The sequence below is a fragment of the Netta rufina genome (genome assembly GCF_964035555.1).
Source record: "Netta rufina genome assembly, chromosome: 9".
NCBI classification, from domain to species: domain Eukaryota; kingdom Metazoa; phylum Chordata; class Aves; order Anseriformes; family Anatidae; genus Netta; species Netta rufina.
Window position 1 is genome coordinate 26,895,584 of NC_140132.1, and position 20,095 is coordinate 26,915,678.

The 20,095-nt window shown below is 36.3% G+C and overlaps 1 protein-coding gene across 2 annotated transcripts; it reads left to right on the forward strand.

Annotated features, from left to right (window-relative positions):
- Positions 1–267: 267 nt before the first annotated feature.
- On the forward strand, positions 268–19,930 carry CP (ceruloplasmin). 2 transcript variants are annotated; one of them, XM_084291940.1, is made up of 19 exons: positions 268–470; positions 2,059–2,303; positions 3,804–4,016; positions 4,494–4,667; positions 5,258–5,512; positions 6,780–6,945; positions 7,909–8,048; positions 8,639–8,779; positions 8,905–9,116; positions 9,712–9,862; positions 10,906–11,118; positions 11,956–12,163; positions 13,460–13,599; positions 14,116–14,244; positions 14,844–14,950; positions 16,273–16,489; positions 17,319–17,458; positions 18,200–18,362; positions 18,943–19,930. In XM_084291940.1, exons 1-19 carry the CDS (start codon positions 271–273, stop codon positions 19,011–19,013), a joined length of 3,285 nt encoding a protein of 1,094 aa, XP_084148066.1. In that variant the 5' UTR covers positions 268–270; the 3' UTR covers positions 19,014–19,930. The 2 variants fall into 2 exon arrangements, with proteins under 2 accessions (XP_084148066.1, XP_084148067.1); XM_084291941.1 differs by lacking the exon at positions 2,059–2,303 and having other exon boundaries at positions 294–470.
- The last annotated feature ends 165 nt before the right edge of the window (positions 19,931–20,095 follow it).

Sequence of the window (20,095 nt, forward strand, 5' to 3'; positions counted from 1 at the left end):
CAAATAATGTAATTAAACTTAGTTATCATCAATTCAGCTGAAAGATTTACAATCTGATAACAATCTAAGCAGCAATTTGTGTTACACTAGGTTGGCAGAAACTGAAAAAATTCCTTTGAAGATTACGTGTACTAACGAGGTTACCAGAATGTTTTGTTTACTCTTGACACAGAGAGACATTGTGCAACTTTTTATTGTATTCACCAAAGCAAACGGGGAGAGTAAAAAGGGTGGGGGGTGGGAAAGACAGAATATATAAAGGGAAATTGCATGTGCCCATCATTTCACATTTTCCACAAAGTTCATGAATTAAAAATGAAGTTATTCTTCCTAAATTTCATGCTGTTTTCTTGCTGTTGCCAAACTGGGGCAGTGACCAGGGAGTACTACATTGGGATCATAGAGACAACATGGAACTATGCACCTGGCAACACAAATATCATCTCTGGACAGCTTTTTGCAGAAGAAGAGTAAGTAATACCGTTTATGCTGATCAAGTTTTATTTTACAGCACTGCCTGCTTTGGATACTAGGACAAAGCTATTTTGTGAATCAATTGAAATTAAATGTTTACTAAGTAAGGAGAGACAAGGAAATGGCTATAAATGTCTAATGATGTTTACTTTGAATTAACAAAGTATCAGTGTTGATGGTAAGGCTTTTTCTTTTATGCTTGTAAACTCAGAAGTTTGGCACATTTGAAACATTCCTATTGGGCACAAGTTTCCTTTTTAGTTGTTCATCATTGGCAATGGTCATTTTCACTTGTCAGAGGTGCAGCAGCATAGATAGGGTGTTTCTTGTGAGGCAAGGAAGGTCCGTGAGAAAGAGAAACAGAGGGTGAGTATTGTGAAGAGGTGGGAAACACCCAGAAGACATGGATCATCAATAAAGAAAACTCAGATATAAAAGGCAGCAAAGAAAATTTTGAGATAGAAAAAAATGTTCCTTTTTCTATTTTTTTTCAGTGCCTTTAAAATGAAGTAGGACTGTACTAAAGTAAAAACAATGAAGAAATAGATCTGAAATGAAAAAAAAATCTCAAAAATACAGTTTTACTCAGTTTGTAGGTGAGGGATTAGATTTCCAGTGGTTTGTTTTCTCTGGTGAAAGCCAACATCTCAGCCATAACTTGCCACTTCATCATGTATGAGGCAAGGCAGTCAATGCTTCTTTCTTTATTTTTATTTATTTATTTATTTATTTTACTCAAATGGAGAGATATGTGATACAACGTCAGTGATTCAATAGGTTAGTAATTCTGATAAATGGTGGAATCAAGGCATCTTGTCTAAAAAGTGAAGAGCAGTGTTTTCATATGATAAGCCCACACTGTTCACTGCTTTTCTGTGCTCTGTGACAGCCTGCAATGTGCCCAAAACATTCAGTTTTTCAGTGGTTGTATGCCTGCAGTGGAGCTGGCCCCTTTTACCCTAATGTTCAGATTCTCTGATTCTTGTTCTTATGAACCCTTCAACTATGAGGCTGTGCTTGCATGGAAGATGTTATTTATAGAGGCAGGGAAAGGTAAAAGGGACAAGTACAGTGTAGCTTCTGGAAGGAACACTACAATTAAATGGTAATTGTTTAAATTGTCCAAGAAGGGTCATAATATATTCCCTTGATTTAAATTGTGGCTGGAAATCTTGGTGCACTCAGACTTCAGTAACTTAGCCTTTGCAAGCAAGTTTATGCTCTCCAAGTTTCACAGAGCTCTGCACTGAATTTTTTTTTTTATTTTTTTTTTTTAATTACACTTCAGATCTGTGTTTGCATATGTACAAATAATGCATCCCTGTGGGCTCAAGAGGAGCAAGTGTTCCGTTGTGGGGAACACTTTGCGTTTTGGTGCACTATTAACTTGTTTCACAGTATGACTGCTGGGAACATGAAATCACATTGAGTTTAGGGTAAGAAACGCATTTGCTCCTAGAGACAGATGTAGTTGTGCACAGCGCTATAGAGGCCTTTTCTTGTTTGACACCCTATTAATTAACACCATTTAAATATAAAATTAATATCTGACACTACAGATGTGTTTGTGTATTTTCTTTACAGGCAGGCTGAAGTCTTTCTCAAAAAAGGACCACATAGGATAGGAAGCATTTATAAGAAGGCTGTCTACACTCAGTACACAAATAGTTTATATGATGTAATAGTTGAGAAACCTTCCTGGCTGGGTTTGTTAGGCCCTGTTATTAAGGGAGAAGTTGGAGACTCTATTATTATTCACTTGAAAAACTTTGCTTCCAGAAGCTACACACTACATCCACATGGTGTAAGGTACACAAAGGAAAATGAAGGTAAGCTTGAGTCCGTTTTGTGTCAGAATTTATCAGAAGTTAACCATTCTTCTGAGTGTGATAGTCTATCACTAAAGAGACAAGTGCTTAATTAAATAAAGTTTTGAAACAAAACACACTCAGTTTAAAATAGGAGCTGATTAAGAATTTTGGTATTTCTTCAAGAGTGAAATACAAAGCCAAAAGTGGAATTCATAAAGAAGGCAATTTTAAATCAACATTTCACCTGAACTAAGGGTAATGTAGGGCCACAGGTATTGAGGGTATCTGAAGGAAAAACTAACAGTGTTATAAAGAAAATGCTGTTAAAGGTGATAATTTATGATTCAAAATTCCTAATGCTTTTTGTATAAATTTTATACAAGATGCACCTGACGGAGAAACAGCTACAACTGTACAATGGTGTACAGCTGTACAATTCATGATATAGAAGACTGACACACTTTAAGATGTATTGTAGGAATGCTATTGGGATTAGTGGTGATTTGTTGTTGGCAGTAGTGGGGAAATTTCAGGCTGTGGAACATTGCTCTAGTTTCACTGAAATCAGTAGATTCCTTGGAGATCTATAGGCAGAAAAGTGTCACAGCATTCTCTTCTGTTCAATTCTAACAGTGTTTCTGCAGCATCTTTTATACATACAGCAAACCGTAAGTACAAATGTCATCTGTCAGAGACAGCAACTCATCCATCCTGAGGAAATACTATGATGATTCTAGTTTCCTCCTTCAAAGCTACTAGATATAGTGTGAGTACATGTTGTAGCTAGGCTGCAGCCTGACAACTCACTCTGCACCCCAATGAGAATTTTATTTATTTCAATACTATTAACTGCAAACAAGACTGCACCAGAATGTAGCCACTAGAAGCTTGTTAATAGGCCTTAAAAGCAGGGTGTGAATTATTGAGAATATAACATTATGCCAAAAGTAGTTTTTGAAAATTTTTCAGTAGGAAAAAAATATGAAATAGCAGCCTAACTTCTAGTATTTTTTGAAGTTTTTCTTTAGATCTAATATGTGACTTGATATGGACACATTTTGTTAGCAGAACAGCATGTTATGTAGTAATATATGCAATTTTTGCTACAATGTTCAAATTTTTTTTCCTGTTGCTGTTATTTCAGCAACACCTGAATTCCTTAGGTCCATGTGCAATGTTTTAGAACAGATTCCAAGATTAATATTTAACAAGTGTTTTTACAAATATTTGAACTGTTGTCCTTTTAGCAGAAGTACATGGTGCCCTCCTAATAAATTAAGGACTAATTTAAAGTTCTGTTAGTCAAAGCACACCCATGGAAATCAAAGGCAAGTAAGGGAACCCTTAAATGGAAGGAAAAGCTCTACTCATTTGGTTTTAAGTATTTCTTTTACCTGTATTCAGACATTCAATCCATGGTATTGCAACATGCAGTTAAGTTTAGAGCATGAAAGGTGCTGTTCTTATATCTCAGCATGAAATGTGTTCTATTAATGTTGGCTGTGTGGTATTCCTCAGGTGCTTTTTATCCTGACAACACCAAAGATTTTGAAAAAAGAGATGATGCTGTGAAGCCTGGAAGCCAGTACACTTACATATGGGATGTAACCGAAGATCAAGGTCCAGCTGAGGGAGATACAGACTGCATAACCAGGGTTTACCACTCTCACATAGATGCTCCAAGAGATGTTGCCTCGGGGCTTGTTGGGCCTTTAATAATTTGTAGGAAAGGTAAAACACAAATAAATAAATACATATAGCTATTGATAAATATAAATGAAATAATTTACTGGAAGAGGAAAAGATTAAAGTTAATTTTGGAAGAGCAGTTTATTGTCTTCACCATTAACTGTCTTTTAATACTACAGGATGTGATTTGATTTTGTGTGATGGTAAATATAATTTGTAGAATGTTTTGTCCACAAATGTATATGAGTGAAATGTGTTCATGCTACTAATGTAAAAGGATCATACCGATAGGAAGAACAAATGTTTTGTAATCTTATCATATACAATATTTATTCTTAGTGAAGTTCTTTCATGGCATCTACCAAAACCATTTTTTATTTTCTGAACATGTCTGTAAGTTAATGTGTGCACTCAAGATAAGTGACAAAATATCAAGTAAACATTAACCAGCCTTACAGATACTACACTTAAAACTGAAAAGATGTCAGTTGCCAAAGAATATACTGCTTTCTTTTTCAGGTACAATGAATGAGGGCAGTGATAAACACATTGATGCTGAGTTTATCCTTATGTTCTCTGTGATTGATGAAAATCTCAGTTGGTATCTAGAGGATAATATCAAGACATACTGTTCTGAGCCTTCCAAAGTTCGCAAAGATGATGAGGACTTCCAGGAAAGCAATAAAATGCACTGTGAGAGAACTTTATATTAATGCCACTTGTCATTTATATGAAGTATTGTTTTTTATGGGTTGTCCCTCTTAAAGTGTTTTTTTTTTTTTTTTAAGCAGAACAATTCTTTCTTGGAGAATTTAAGCTTCTTTTAAATTAAAAAAAAAAAAAAAAAAAAAAATGATGTCAGGTATTTTACAATTCAGCCTTTGGAATTGTGATACAAAATTCATACATACTAAAAATTTTGCCAGTACTTTTTTGGCAGTATAATTTCCCAGCAATTCTAAACAGTTATAAGATTTTTTTTTTCTAAGTCCAAAACTCTATGCTATATAACATTGCAGTTTAGAAAAACAGTTTTTACTGTTAGTTTCAACAAAGAAACTAACAGTAAATGGCTCTGACATGGATTCCAGAATGACAGCAAGAACTACAGAGAGATGTGAAGATAAAGTGTGTCTGATATGCTTAACTTTCAAAGGTTCAATATTTTGTTTTGAACGTCTTTCTATCCCGAAGAGCAATGATTGTATGACACCCATTTTTGAACTAAATATTCTTAACTCTATGAATAAATAACCTTTTATGTTTGTTTGTTTGTTTTCAAGCCATCAACGGGTATGTGTATGGATACCTCCCAGATCTCACAATGTGTGTGGAAGATAAGGTAAAATGGCATCTTTTTGGCATGGGTAATGAAGCTGATATCCATTCAGTTTACTTTCATGGACAGACCTTAATAGAAAGGCATCATCGAGTTGACACCATCAACCTCTTCCCAGCCACATTTATTGATGCTGTCATGATACCAAGGAGTCCTGGGGAATGGCTGCTGAGTTGCCAAGTGAATGACCATATTGAAGGTAAAGAATAAGTTACAGGGATTTTTTTTTTTTTTTTTTTTATTTTATTTACCCCAGCTTGAGCTACCAATTGAATGAGTCTTTTTAGCATGACTCCTGACATGGTTATATGCCAAATGATATTCTCTAGGTAACAAAGCTCTCTCTCATAACACCTGAAATGCCTAAAAGTGTATTAGATACTTTTGCAAACTTAAGCTTTAGACAAATGATATCATAATGTTTGCCTCTTACTGAAAGTAACTGATCACAGTTTTCTGTTTGCCAGCAAAAAAAGTTGGCACTAATCCCATATTTGGGCAAGGGCATAGGACAGACAGGTTAACTTAGCTGCTGACAAAGACGTGTTCTGGAAAGTACATTGGCTAATTATCAAAGATGATCTGCACTTGTCTTCCTTGTATCTTCTTGTATTTCCACTGTTTGTTAACATTATGAAATACTTAGAAGCTAATCCCACGCTTCCATATGATCTTGATATATAATCTTATATCCCTCTAAGTGAGTAACAGAAGTCTTTGCCACAAAAGTGGAAATAAACACAGAACTCAAAATCATGCTCCAAGATCTGAAAATTCTGATATAGAAAGGAGTATGTTTAACCTACGATTTCAACTACAGGGGACATAAGTTTGGAGTTAACTACCACATGAAGCAGTATCCTGAAGTGGTTGAAACTTCATAGGCAATACTTAAATAGATAGATATAGATAGATATCTCAATAGATAGCTCAATATATAGCTGTAAAAAGCCTCTCTCTCTCTCTTTATTTATTTATTTATTTATTTGGTATCATTTGTACCTTAAATTATTATTTTTTTATTATTATTTGTAAAGGACATTTGTTAATGGATCTTTCTCCGAGAGTGCAGAGACCCAGGAGTTTCACAAATAAACCATTGATTAGAGTTAAAGGAAACGTGGTTCATCTTGTAGTACTTAGCCTCAGTTCACTGCCATCTAACAGTACACTGTTTTCACTCCGACCTAATCTTTTCTGTAACTACCCTGTTAGTTGTATCTTTACAAGCAGAATTCCCTTCACCACACCTGTCTACCTACCATAGACACTATGGTCATAACTCTATAGCCTTGCTCAGCTGGTCTACATGCTTTTATATCATTCACCTGTTCTTTATTTGTGATTTGTATATCCATCAATGGTATGGGAATCCTCCAGGGAAAAGAAGAAACTATTAGAAGCATGGGAAGAAAAATAAAGTGTAGTTTCTTCTTAGTTTTCTCTACCTCCTTACTTTTTTCCAGGTGGTATGCAGGCCCTTTTTACAGTAAAAGATTGTAGGAAATACACAACAGATCAGAATGAGAGTGCAAAGATAAGACAGTACTTCATTGCTGCTGAAGAGATTATCTGGAATTATGGCCCATCTGCAATGAATCATTTTACAGGACAAGAATTAATTACTGACAGGTAAATGTCTCTAGTGGAGAAGTTTAACTTTCAAGCAGAATTGATAGAGCATGCTAAACAAGGTAAGCCTTATGCTAGAATTTACTTCTAACCAGAATTTCTCATTTCTCTGCTCTGCTTAATTATTAATGCTGAGATAAATATCCAAACAAATCAAGACCATTCCTTCCCTTGTAATCTTAATATACATCTTCCTGTAATGTTAGTAATTTCACTGGGATAAAGATTAAAATTAATGTCATATGTAGACGATCACCTTTGACATTTCAAGTTGGTTGATTACTCTGAGTTAGAGAGCTGGAGTTCATGGTCAGCACCTTACATGATGAAAATCCATGATAACTTCATCTCAACCAGCAAATCGTTTGTACATGGTGGCTTTGCCACTTGCTCTCTGTCTGTATGTTTAAGATCTGGATGGAGTCACTGAATATATTGATTCCTCTGCTTTTTATTCACTGAAATGAGTTAAGTAATACTAGTAATACTTATCTGCTCCACACCTGACCTGCTTGTAAAACATTGAAAGGTCCCTTTTTTTTTTTTTCAAGAGTAAAAGTGTACACTAAATCTCCATAATTTCTGCTTAGATGTTACATATTCTCTGTGTTTGTATATACTGTTGAAGTATGTATAACTGTTAATAAAAAGAACTTTTGGAAGAGTAGACTTAAGGCTACAAAACGTCAGTTAGAAATCTTTGTTGATGACTCTCATGCTGGTTTATAAGGGCAACATAGCAGAATGTCTTTCCCTTAAAGAAAAATTGGTGAAGAATAATGGATTCCTGCACATCCTTATATGGAACTATGTATAAGTGCATGCTGAGATCACTGACTGGAGACTCAGAAGACAATCTCAGTATTTGATATGTTAGAGAATAGGATTGAGGTCCTGACTGCCTTTATAAAGCTGAGCATTATCACTTAACTGTTTGCATCCATTACAATTTCTTTCACACAGTGAATCTCAGATTTTTTTTGAGCAAAGTGAGACACGGATTGGTGGCTCTTATAAAAAAGCCATTTACAAGGAATACACAGATGGTACTTTCACGGAACAGAAAAAAAGGATCCCAGAGGAAGTACACCTTGGACTCTTAGGTAAGACATTTAGAATGATTTCACATCAAGAGCTTTTCACAGTAAAGTATCGCTTCCAATGGCTGGCCAACAGTGCCCCTCCACCTTTTCCCTCCTTGGCATTCCCTTCCTCCTGTGGACACTGGTGCCTGTGGCTTCCTCAAACAGACATCTCAGGGTGTAAGAAAAGCTCCTGAAGACAATGCTGAGGTGGCCCCATGTCTGTGGGAATATGCCATGGTCACCAAAGGTCAGGTATGCATTTCAAGGCAAGGTTATGGAGATCTAGCCCTATTTATAACCTGCCTGATTCTGGCAGGGCTTTGGGATGAGTTTGAGGTTGGTACTAATGTCTGTAGATCCCTTTAGAAAGGGAGGAACTGTCCTGTGTTGTATCAGGCCTTCATGAGAAACTGGGAGGTGAGCACTCCAGTTGCAGCTGGGGTGCCATGAGATTGGGGCCATATGGCAGGAACCTGGTTTGTGGTTGCATAAGCTCAGGGGCAGTTTCTTGTGGCAGGAAAAGCAGACAGTCATTCCTATGAATTTGTGTTAATCACTACATCACTTGATACGAAAACCTTGTAATTAGACCATGTGCTCTTTTCTAGGACCCATTATCAAGGCAGAAGTGGGTGAGAGCATCAGGGTGACTTTCCGAAACAATGCCAGCCGCCTATTCAGCATCCAGCCTCATGGTGTGAGTTACCGCAAGAACAACGAGGGGGCACTGTACCGTGCTGCCTCCAGAGGTGCGCCTGTGGACAGGGACATTGCAAGCACCAGAGAACAAGTTGGCATATATGTTAATGCATTAAAGGTGGCAAAACAAACAAGTTTTATTGGGCTTAAATCCTAATATTGATTTTTATAACAGATAGTGAATCTCGAGCTTCCCATGTTAGTCCTGGTACTACATATACATATGAGTGGAACATACCAGAAGATGTGGGTCCCACAGACCAAGATCCTGACTGTTTAACCTGGCTCTATTACTCAGCTGTGGATGCAGTCAAAGACACCAATTCTGGCCTTGTGGGTCCACTTTTGGTGTGCAGGAAAGGAACTCTACTTCCTTCTGGGAAACAGGTCAGTCAAAGAAGAAAAAAACTGGAATCATTTGCATCATCATAACTGAATCTGTTTTATCTTCTTAAACTGGGCCCACAGGGCCTGCCACATTAATGACTAATGACCACCTCCCTCCACATCACTATCTCACTCATTTGCTGAGGGGAATACATAAAATGAAAAGAAGTGCATTTTGTTTTAATTAAAAAAAAAAAAAAAAAAAAAAAGGAAATTAGTTTGGTCCCAGTTAAGTAGACACTGTACTGTAAAAAACATTATCACAGTGAATAATCACCAGCCTTCAAGTCTTAACTAGGAGGAGAATGAATTAAGTTTAGAGGCTTTCAAGGCCAAAATATGAATTAAATTCTGGACGCTGTTTCTGCTGGTAGAAAGAGCATTAGCAGAAGATACCTACCCACCAGATACAGCAGTTAGATAGCTTTGAGGTTGTCCGAATGAAGAATCAATATATGCATCTTCTCCAGTTTTTTAATTATTCTCAAATTGTTATATGCGTTTGATTTTTTTTTTTCCACAGATTTTTCTTTTTTTTCCTGACATCGTCTGTTCACTCATTTCTATTTTTCTTTGTGCTATTTCTTCTCAACAGAAAAATGTGAACAGGGAGTTTTTTCTACTTGCCACTGTATTTGACGAGAATCTAAGCTGGTACTTGGATGACAATATTTTGATGTTTACGTTAAATCCTAGTAAAATTGACAAAGATGATGAGCACTTCCAGGAGTCTAACAAAATGCACTGTAAGAAAATTATTTATTACAATTAGCTAGTCAAGTGCTTCTTTTCTACAGTTTTGTGTTTCAGTTTTGTGATTTCATAGTGGAGATTGGGAGACTGTATATCAGCAGAGATGCTTCATTCCTTTCCATTGGAACAAGCCTGTATTTGAATGCAAGTCAATTTCAGCTCAGTGTGGTCATCCATTCAAAACATAATGCCAGCTGTTCAGTGTCTTGCATAGCAGTCATATATTTAGCACTGTTATGTACCACTTTTAGCAGCCCATGTGCAATCCCTGCAAACGCAGCCCCCCAGCAAGAGGAAAACTGACCTCTGCCCTATAGATGACATGGCTGAAAAGAGGATTTTGTGTCTGTCTGATTCTGGATTCCCTTACCAGCATTGCAGATACCTTACAATGAAAATCTTTACTGCTTTAATAGGGCAGAACCAAGCTTCACAGTGAGTTTTTTGATACTGCAGCAAATTATTTGAAGTTTCACATGAAAGAACATTTTTATCTTTAGTCCCTAGTCCTGCAAATACTTTCTAACCTTTAAACACATTTGCCTGTGAACTTCCTAAAATTTCCCTCTGGTATTTCTACTGTTTACAGAGCTTTGGTACTGAGAATTCAGTGGTACCTGTGAGGCCCAGGCTTTGAAAGGTTTGCATAGGAGAGCCTAGTAAGAATTAACACAAACAACAATTTGGATTATCTCCACTGTGTGGCTGTAGCACATTTACAGGGTATAAAGCAATGGAAGTTGCAGGTGGCCAAGTTAGCTTGCTGTGCTTTAGACACAGTGAGAACTTCAGACACAGCGAGAATAAGTGAGAACAGTTCAAAATTGTTTTTGAAAGTTGTTTTGCTTGATTTGATTCTCTAGTTTTGTTGTTGTGATAAAGTATTTTACTATTGGTATTTTTGTGAGTCTAAGGCATCACATTACATGTTAGGTGTTATTTATTTTTAAGTATTATATTTAAGTGTTATTTAATTTGTATTGCAGATTTAAGTTGTGTTAATGAAAGTGGTTTTGCTTCCTCAAATCTTCTACAGCTATTAATGGCTATATGTATGGTAATCAGCCTGGTCTTGAGATGTGTAAAGGAAATGTTGTTTCCTGGCATTTGATGGGCTTGGGGTCAGAAGTGGATGTTCATGGGATATACTTTTCAGAAAACACATTTGTAACAAAAGGAACAAGAAGGGATACAGCAAATCTGTTTCCACATACGTTTCTCACAGCTATTATGAAGCCTGATTCCGAAGGTAAATGTCTAGTTGTTTTTATTTGTTTGTTTTTAGCTTATATCCCAGACACAGAAGTATTATGTTGCTACAGAAGTTCCTTGCAGCACTTCCTCCGATTGGCCTAAAAGTTGCTGGAGGCCATTGCCTGGCAGAGGTTCTCTTGCCACAATTCACAGCTCATTTGCAATAAGCAAACATTCCCAATGAGGCCCAGAACAGCCCTTTTAGGGCACCTGTTCTTTACCCTAAGCACTTTGACGTGCTTGTATAGCGCTGCTGCCAAATAGGAAGGATCATGTTTTCCCATTGAACCTTGCCAGATTTTGGGAGCAGTCACTCTTCCAGCTCTGGTGTGCCATGCCTACCTGCAGGAAGGTGTCCTTATGTGCCAAAGGTTGCAGAATGGTGGACTCAAACAATTTAAAGCAGGCTCTTATTTCTTCCTTTTTTCTTTCACATGTTGGTGACAGTCTTGTCTATGTACATAAAACTATGTGACAAAAAAAAAAAAACAAACACATTTTTTTGCCTCCATGGTACTGTGAAGTACTTTCTTATGAGCATTTTATGCTTAGATAGAAACTCTAAGTAGGAGGTATTTTGATCCTTGGAATACAGCATAGTGTGTAAACTGTATGTAAGCTTCTAACCCTAAAGTCTTGATTTTCCTAGCTTCTATGTCTGTGTTGAATTATGTTGCTACAAGTAATCATGTTACATAAAGAATCTCAATCTTCCTTGATCAATAGCCTGTGTTTTGGTCTCTAAATTTTAAACCAAAACAGATAATGCAGTTTCAAGAGATACAATAACAGATTTTTGTCTTCAAGTCTTTGTTTCTGGTACAATCTCTAGGAGTTTTTGAAGTGTCATGCCTGACGACAGATCACTACACAGGGGGCATGAAACAGAAATATGAAGTGAAACAATGCCATTGGTGGAATGTGAATCCATCCCTATATCTGCATGAAAAGACTTACTATATTGCTGCAGTGGAAGTTGAATGGGACTATTCTCCTAACAGGACATGGGAATTTGAGCGGCACCAGTATCATCAGGAAAGGTACGTTGGAACGTACACAAGGGGAAAAAGATGGGAAAAAGCAAACAACTTATCCTGTGAACAATTTCCTCCTTGCAATCCAAGCATTTCCATACACATTTTCTTTGCATATACATTTTTAGGGCTCACTTGAATTTGTAGTCCTTCCAGTAATGTTGTCATATAACTGAAAGACAGACATCATAATATTCATGAAATGGTCCAGCACAAATATTATGTGTGGCAGCTGCAGGATTTATTGGATCCTGGATATTGCATGTGTGTTTGTTACTTACTGATGCTGATACAGTCCTTGCTGTGGAATGCTTAAATTATTCAATAAGTTGTAAATAAGATGACAGCTTTGCCTGATGATTAATTATATGATGTCATGGTTGTTTGTCTCATGTTTATCTGAACTCTGAATAAGGTTTCTTTTCACTCCCCTTATTTCTTTAACTTACACAAGATGAGATGTTAAGTTCATGACAGAATCTACTTACGGTGAAGCTTGTAAACTTGTTGTTTTATTCCCAGTATTTGCATCTCGCTGAGAGTGAAATGATAGGATCTAATAATTCATGCCAATTAGCAGAAGAGGATAAATAATTAACTGATGAGTTTGTGTGTGACCCTTCTGCCTATATAGCTTCAACTGAGCATTAAGTAGATTCTGTCTATATGTGCTTATTGACTTAGTTATGTGTGTGTGTCTATATATACATGTATATATGTCCAGCCTGACAGAAGATTTCGTTGTCCTGCATGCCATAGAGAACTCTTTCATAGTCCTAAACATCAGTAGTATGGACTATGCTGTTACTTGGCTTTTTATTTTTTTTTTTCTTTCTCCAACGCCATGATCTCAGCAGAGAATCAATCCCTCATGTTTCAGTTCAGCAAGGCATGTACGCTTTACAAGTTTAGGCCTCATTTCAGATCAATAGAAGTTGCTGAAGACTTTATTTTTCAGTATGCACGTTGTTGGATGACCTTGTCATTTGAGTCACCTCCTAGGCCAACCACTCAGCATTCTCTCAACCACTGTAGTCAGTCTATCTACGGTGTGTTTATTCTCTTGTGGGTTAAGTGACCTCCCAGCCTAACAGAGTGTTTTCATGTTGAAGACACCAGTGGCCTGTGAGATCCTGTGAGAGTACTGTTCCACTGAGCTAGATTTTTGTTTGATGGTTAATTAAACAACCTGCAAAAGAAGGTATAAAATACATGAAGAAATGTAAGATATATTCTCATGTCTATTTTCTGTGTTTTGTTTTGTTTTTAATTCTTATTATTTTGGTTTGGTTTGGTTTGCAGCCCTGGCAATACGTTTTTAAATAAAGAAGACAAGTTCATTGGCTCAAAGTACAAAAAGGTAGTATATCGCGAGTACACTGATCAGACATTCAGTACTCCCAAAAACAGAGCAGAGGGGGAGCATCACCTGGAAATTCAAGGTATAGTCATCATGAAGTTCAGTTACAGAACTGAGGAAAAAATGCAGAGGAACGAAACAAGCGGACACTACTTGAACAATACTGAGTATGGTCCTAGCCACACAAAGTGCCTAAAGCCACATGGAATTGCTATTTACATATTACAGTGCTTTTCTCGCAAGATAACATTGCTTGCTTTACAAAAGAAAAAAAAAATAAATTAAAAAATCTGGTTTGCTGCCTGATCACAGGCCATTGTTTTCAAAGCTGGCATTTTGGGCACCAACATCCAAGCTGACTTCAAATACATAGTACTTGTGAAAGTGGTCAGAGCTTCTAAGATGCAGGCCTCTAATTAGATGCCTAGCTTCAACTACTCAAATTATAATATCATAGTGAATGCACATTATTCATGTCTAGTTTGTAGCTGAATTACGATTATATATCAAGGTTGTTGTGTATTTCAACACCCTAAACTGTTTCTCTCTGGTCTGATCATTTGTAAAACCAGCTTAATCTTTCTTTTCAATACAACAGGGCCACTGCTTATGTCCAATACTGGAGACAGAATTACAATAGTTTTTAAGAACCTGGCATCAAGACCTTATTCTATACATGCTCATGGAGTGAAAACAGACAGTTCTGTTGTTGCTGTAACCAACCCAGGTATCAAAGCACCCTTGTTTATTTCCAACAGGTAACAGCAAGCCTAGTAAGGTTTAGCAAGCTTTTCTTTCAGGACAGCAGGAAATACCTTGGAGTTCTGGTTTTCTTGGTTTTGTGTTTTGTTTTGTTTTTACCTCAGATTCTTACATTTTGAAGCTGATATGTCTGCAATTAAAATGCCCTTCATAACTATTGCTATATATCCTATTCCTTGACAAATCAGTAATTTTTTGACATGACTTTGTTGTACCTTTTAAGACAGCAAACAGGTGTGTCTACAGAGGGAGAGCATGGCTTGTGCTGGCTATTATTTTAAAAGTTATTGTGATATTTACAAAAGATACGTTTTTTTTTTTTATTATTCAGTATGGTAAACTGGACAGTGCAGCCACACAAAAGAATATTGGGAAGAAATTTCAGTGATCTGCAGAAGACAACTAACAATAAGAAGCTAGGCAATGCAGTAAGGGAAGAGGAAGATCAAGACCAATATAAACTGTAAATGGAGATAATACCTGATAATACCTGTTTCAGGACTTTTTACAGATCAGCACACAGAAAAAATCTAAAATTCATCAATATTTATTTATTTAATTCAGGTGAAACAAAAATGTACATCTGGAAAATACCAGCAAGATCTGGTTCTGAGAGAGGTGATCCACAATGTATTGCATGGGCATACCATTCAACGGTGGACATCATTAAGGTATATTACTAGTATCAGTCTAAAATATTTTGTCCGTGACTTCAGCATTCATATACTTACAGTGAAAGGGAGACAAGTCTGACACTTTCTCTGCTTTCTCTGTAAAGTTGTTCCCTTATTATGATACCTTTGAATTTAAAGGCCTCTTGAATAATGCAAGAAAGTAAGGGCAGAATTTGAAAGTCATAGTCCCCTGCTACTCATACAGATCACGTCATGAATATTTTATTTTTAAAGATATCACTTTATAGCTCCCTCAATATCTCAGCAATCATGTGTGGAAAAACTAACAGAATGGCGGAACATAAATCTGCCTTTTTCACACAAGCATCCATTAACTTAATATGAGCAATCATTTTTAATAGAAAGTAATGTATTCTTTCCTGTGTGTCTGTCCTGGTTTTGATTGGGATACGGTTAGCTTTCTTCACAGTAGCTTTCATGGTGCTTTGTTCTGGAGTAATGATGGAAAATAGTGTTGGTAACACACCGATGTTTTAGCTTTTGCTGAGAACTACCTACAGAGGTGTTCGTTTCTCACATGGCCTTGCCGGCCAGGAAGCTGGGGTTGCACAAAAGGCTGGCAGGGACACAACTAGGACAGCTGGCCTCAGCTGACCAAAAGCAGATTCTGTATCAGATGGGGCCGTGTTCTGTAAGAAAAGCTGTGGAGGGGGAGGTGGGATGCTCAGAGCGATGGTGCCTGTCTTCCCCAGGAACTGTTATGAACGAGCCCGCCTGTCCTGGCAGTACTGACCATCAGCCTGCCACTGGGGAGTGGTGAATGTACTGCTCATTTTGCTTTGTGTGCATATGCAGTTTTTGCTTTACTTCGTAAACTGTCTTTATATCAACACACTTTTATCTTTCTAGTTCTCTCCCACATCCCATGGTGAGAATGAGTGAGCAGCCACATGGGGCTCAGCTGAAAGCCAGGGTTTACTCACAGTGGTGTCTCAATAAACATAAATGGAAGAGTGCCAGGTTATTTAATATCAACTGTGTGAAATGTTTTTAACGGAAAACAGCTGAAAAACACTAAAGCTTAAAAAGAATTTAAAAAAAAAAAAAAAAAAAAGAAAGAAATTAAAACGGAATAAATATTTATTTCAAGCAAGAAATTAAAAAGATAGTTTTTCTCCATAGTCCATTGTACTTAACCCACACGTAACAATGATTAAATAACCTTATTTGTCTGGCACTGACTACCTTTATTGTCAGGTAACAACAGCTGTAAAAATAACAAGAGGATTCATGTTTGTCATTAAAAAAAAATGTTTCTGCTTTTATTAGTCTTAAAATTATTTATTTTTTAATTTCAGGACACTTACAGTGGATTAATAGGCACACTTGTTGTGTGTCATAGGCATTATTTGCCATCATTTCATACTAAAAAGAAAGTTCAATTTGCTCTTCTGTTTATGATTTTTGATGAAAATGAGTCATGGTACTTGGATGAAAACATTAAAACCTATTCTACCAACCCACACCATGTTGACAAAGAGGATGAGGAATTCCTTGAAAGCAACAAAATGCATGGTACGTTTCCCAATTTAGTTGGCCTAACTCTGGAAACACCATAAAATTATGCGTTCGAAAGTACTGCATATAAATTTGACATTCTTATCTTCCTGAATTTCCAGTTACAGGGTGGAAGGCCTGAAAAATTTCACTCACACTATTTGAAAATATTGTTGCTGCCATTGAATGACCTTTTTTAATCTATAAAAAAATAATAAAAAGTCCATGTTGAAATGTTGAGGACAAAAAGAGTAAAAAGCAAATTTGAAATTTAATGCCAGCAACTAATCTGAATAGGTTGGTAATATGCGTCCTGAAAGTGTGTCCTCATAATGCTTACCCTTTTTGAGAGCCATAGGAAATGCAGGCCTTCAAGAACTGTAGCACAGGTATTGGTGTAAAGTAAATCATTTTACTTTTAACTACCTCTTGCTTTCTAGTTATGTGTGGAAGTTACAAACAGACCCAATCATAATATGCTCTCTCTTTTGGTAAGATAACAATGCATTAATTCATTAAAAAAAAAAAAAAAATATATATCTATATCTATATCTATCTATATAATATAATATAGATAGATATATAATATAATATAGATATATAAAATATCTATCTATCTATATAATATAATATAATATAATATATAATATATATATACTTATATATATACTTATATATATATTATATATACAATATATAATATAATATATATATACATACCATGCCATTCAAAGCAGCCTCTTTTGCCTGGCAGTAGCTTTCAACTCTCATACTCTCTTAAAGCCTTGAGAATAACAAGAAACAAAATCTTTTTTATTTTTCTTGTTTTCTTGTTCCTTCTTTCTAGCCATTAATGGAAAAGTGTTTGGAAATTTACATGGTCTTACAATGCACGTTGGAGATAAAGTAAGCTGGTATTTGATGGGAATGGGCAATGAAATAGATATTCACACAGCACATTTCCATGGCCACAGCTTTGACTATAAGGTAACTGGTTCTTTCCATTCATTTCTTGCCATGTTAAGTATAAGAGGTAGAGCAAAGATCAGGAAGCATCACCATTTTTGAAAAGTCAGATGTTACAATATTAAGCAGCAGACTTGTAATTTGACCATCAAGTCTTTTCATGCCCCAAACCTGTATTTGATCAAGACACAAAAACCAGATCCATCTGCCAGTAGCGTTTTTTGGCTGGTAATTTCACAAGTTGCTTTGACAAAGCAGCTGTGAATTTCAGAACCACAGACTGGTTTGGGCTGGAAGGGACCTTAAAGCCCACCCACTCACATGCCCTGCAGCGACCCTTCCCCCCAGCCCAGGCTACCCAAATCCCATCTAGCCTGGCCTTGGGCACAACCAGTGATGGGGCAGCCCCAGCTGCTGTGGGCAGCCTAGGTCAGGGCCTCACCACTCTCATGGTGAAGAATTTCTCTCTTATATCTCACCTAAATCTACACTCTGGATTAAACAAGAAATTTAGTATTTTCATGACTGTGATATGAGAACAACTGCACTTTTTAACCTTCATTTCCACTTAGTTTCTATTTTATTCATATTTTAAGCACAAAGTGAGTATAGAAAAACTCTTCTATAGAAATGACATACAGTAGATATCTTTTTACTCAGGTGTGATTAAAAGTTTGGTGGGAGTATGAGTAAAGGGTAGTTTGTTTTACTGCCATCTGGTTATGCCACACTGTTTAACGATTGCTTGTTCTCATCTGGAAGCAAACAGGAGTTTACAGGGCAGATGTCTTTGATTTGTTCCCGGGGACATTTCAAACTGTGGAAATGATCCCACAGAACCCTGGAATATGGCTACTGCACTGCCATGTCACGGATCACATCTATGCAGGCATGGAAGCAACCTATACAGTGCTTCCAAAAGAAGGTCAGTTCATCTACCCCAGCAACATTAATTAGGAATCTGAATCCAAAAGAATTCTGAACATTCTTGTATCTACAAAGTTAATACTATTTAAAAGCAACTTTCATGTACTAAAAAGACAGAGCACAAGGTATGAGTTATGCTAATTGACAGACAGAGAGCAGTACTACAAAATGTGTATGTCTATGTGTATATATATATATACAATATAATACATGACTATACTTATACATGTAAATTAGGTTGTTAAACACCATCTAGTTATATATGCCTGATTTGTAGAATACATTTTGCCAAACTTGTGCAGATGATAAAAAAATTGACTCAGACTACACAGAAAGAGATGAATAAGAAGACTTCTATGTCTAGAAGCAGTATGTTGGATTTTTCAGTATCAGCTAAGTATAGTCCAGTGCATTAAAACGTACACATCCGTTGCGTTTTAAAACTGTTTTAAAATCTAACTCAGGATGTGTAAAAGTTTCAGAGATCCATTGCTCTCATCTTCAACTCTGTTATCTATATGCACAGGCTCTTCTTTTGATGGAACAGGTATAACAAAAGCTATTTTTCCTCCTTACAGACAAACAGTCTTCGTTGCCAAAATTATTCAATCAGATCAAGCGTAAAGGTATGATAGACATGCAAGAATGAAGAAAACATTTTACCACAATGATTCTCTGAGGTCTGCCTTCAGTGAAGAACTGCTTGAGAAGTCTGGACAACTCATCTAATCTATTGGTGTTTTAGAAGACATCATTTGGTGGCCCACAGTTACCAGAAGGACCATAGACTGAGATAGATGAAACGATATAATAGCTTATATTTTTCCTTAAATAAAAATCATACCTTGCAAGCTAACCATGTTCTAGGTGATGCCTAATGCATATTATTTAAGTGCTGAGAAACATTAAGAGCTAAATCAAAGGTACTTTCCATGTTATGTTTATTATTTTTAATTAGTAAGTAACTGTGTAACAACAAAATTAATTTTAGGTATTTTTCCTAGCTTTGATGTCCCATTTTACTAGTCATCTAGTAGCTATGTCTAGTAACTAGACATCTTAGTAGCTATTCCACAGAGAATTGGACTTCAATTATCCAATTATTCACTTTATCCCCAGGTTCTTGAATTATTTTATAATTTTATTTCAAGATAGTGAATTTAAAAGATGCAATGTCTGACTTACCGCAGTTGCACATAGTTCATAATTGTTTGTGTTTTTTTGTTATGAAAATAATTACAAAAGAGACAGTTATGATGACATAAGCCTAATAAAATTAAGACAATGAAGGGTAAAATATGGTGACTAGTATACCTAAGAGCTTTGCCCCAAATCCTGAATAGCTACATTTTGCTTCTATTGTTGTAGTACATAGCTAGACAAATTAAGCACTTCTTGACAGCTGGAAGCAACAGTACTACTGCTTGACTGATTCTTGGTCAAAAACTTAAGCAGCAAGAACAGGTATCTTTGTACCATCCAGTTGTGTTTTAAAAACCTGACTGCCCAAGTTAGAGCATAGCTCTCCCTTTGGCTCATCATTAGATTGTAACATGTAACAGGGAAGAACATATTATACAGACAGACAAAGCAAAATACCTGGGGCTTTATAGCTTACCAGTGTAAAGGACATTTCTTCTCTGTACCAAGTCTAAATTGCTCTGCCTTTTTTTTTTTTTTTTTTTTTTTTTTAAAAAAAAAACGGGAAGTTTCTGTTAAAATCAGATGACT

Coding starts and splice junctions, on each gene's coding strand:
- CP (XM_084291940.1), top strand. CDS start 271: ATGTGCCCATCATTTCACATTTTCCACAAAGTTCATGAATTAAAAATG. Junction 12,164..13,459: donor CACCAGTATCATCAGGAAAG/GTACGTTGGAAC, acceptor TTTGGTTTGCAG/CCCTGGCAATACGTTTTTAA. Junction 17,459..18,199: donor GCCACAGCTTTGACTATAAG/GTAACTGGTTCT, acceptor CTCATCTGGAAG/CAAACAGGAGTTTACAGGGC.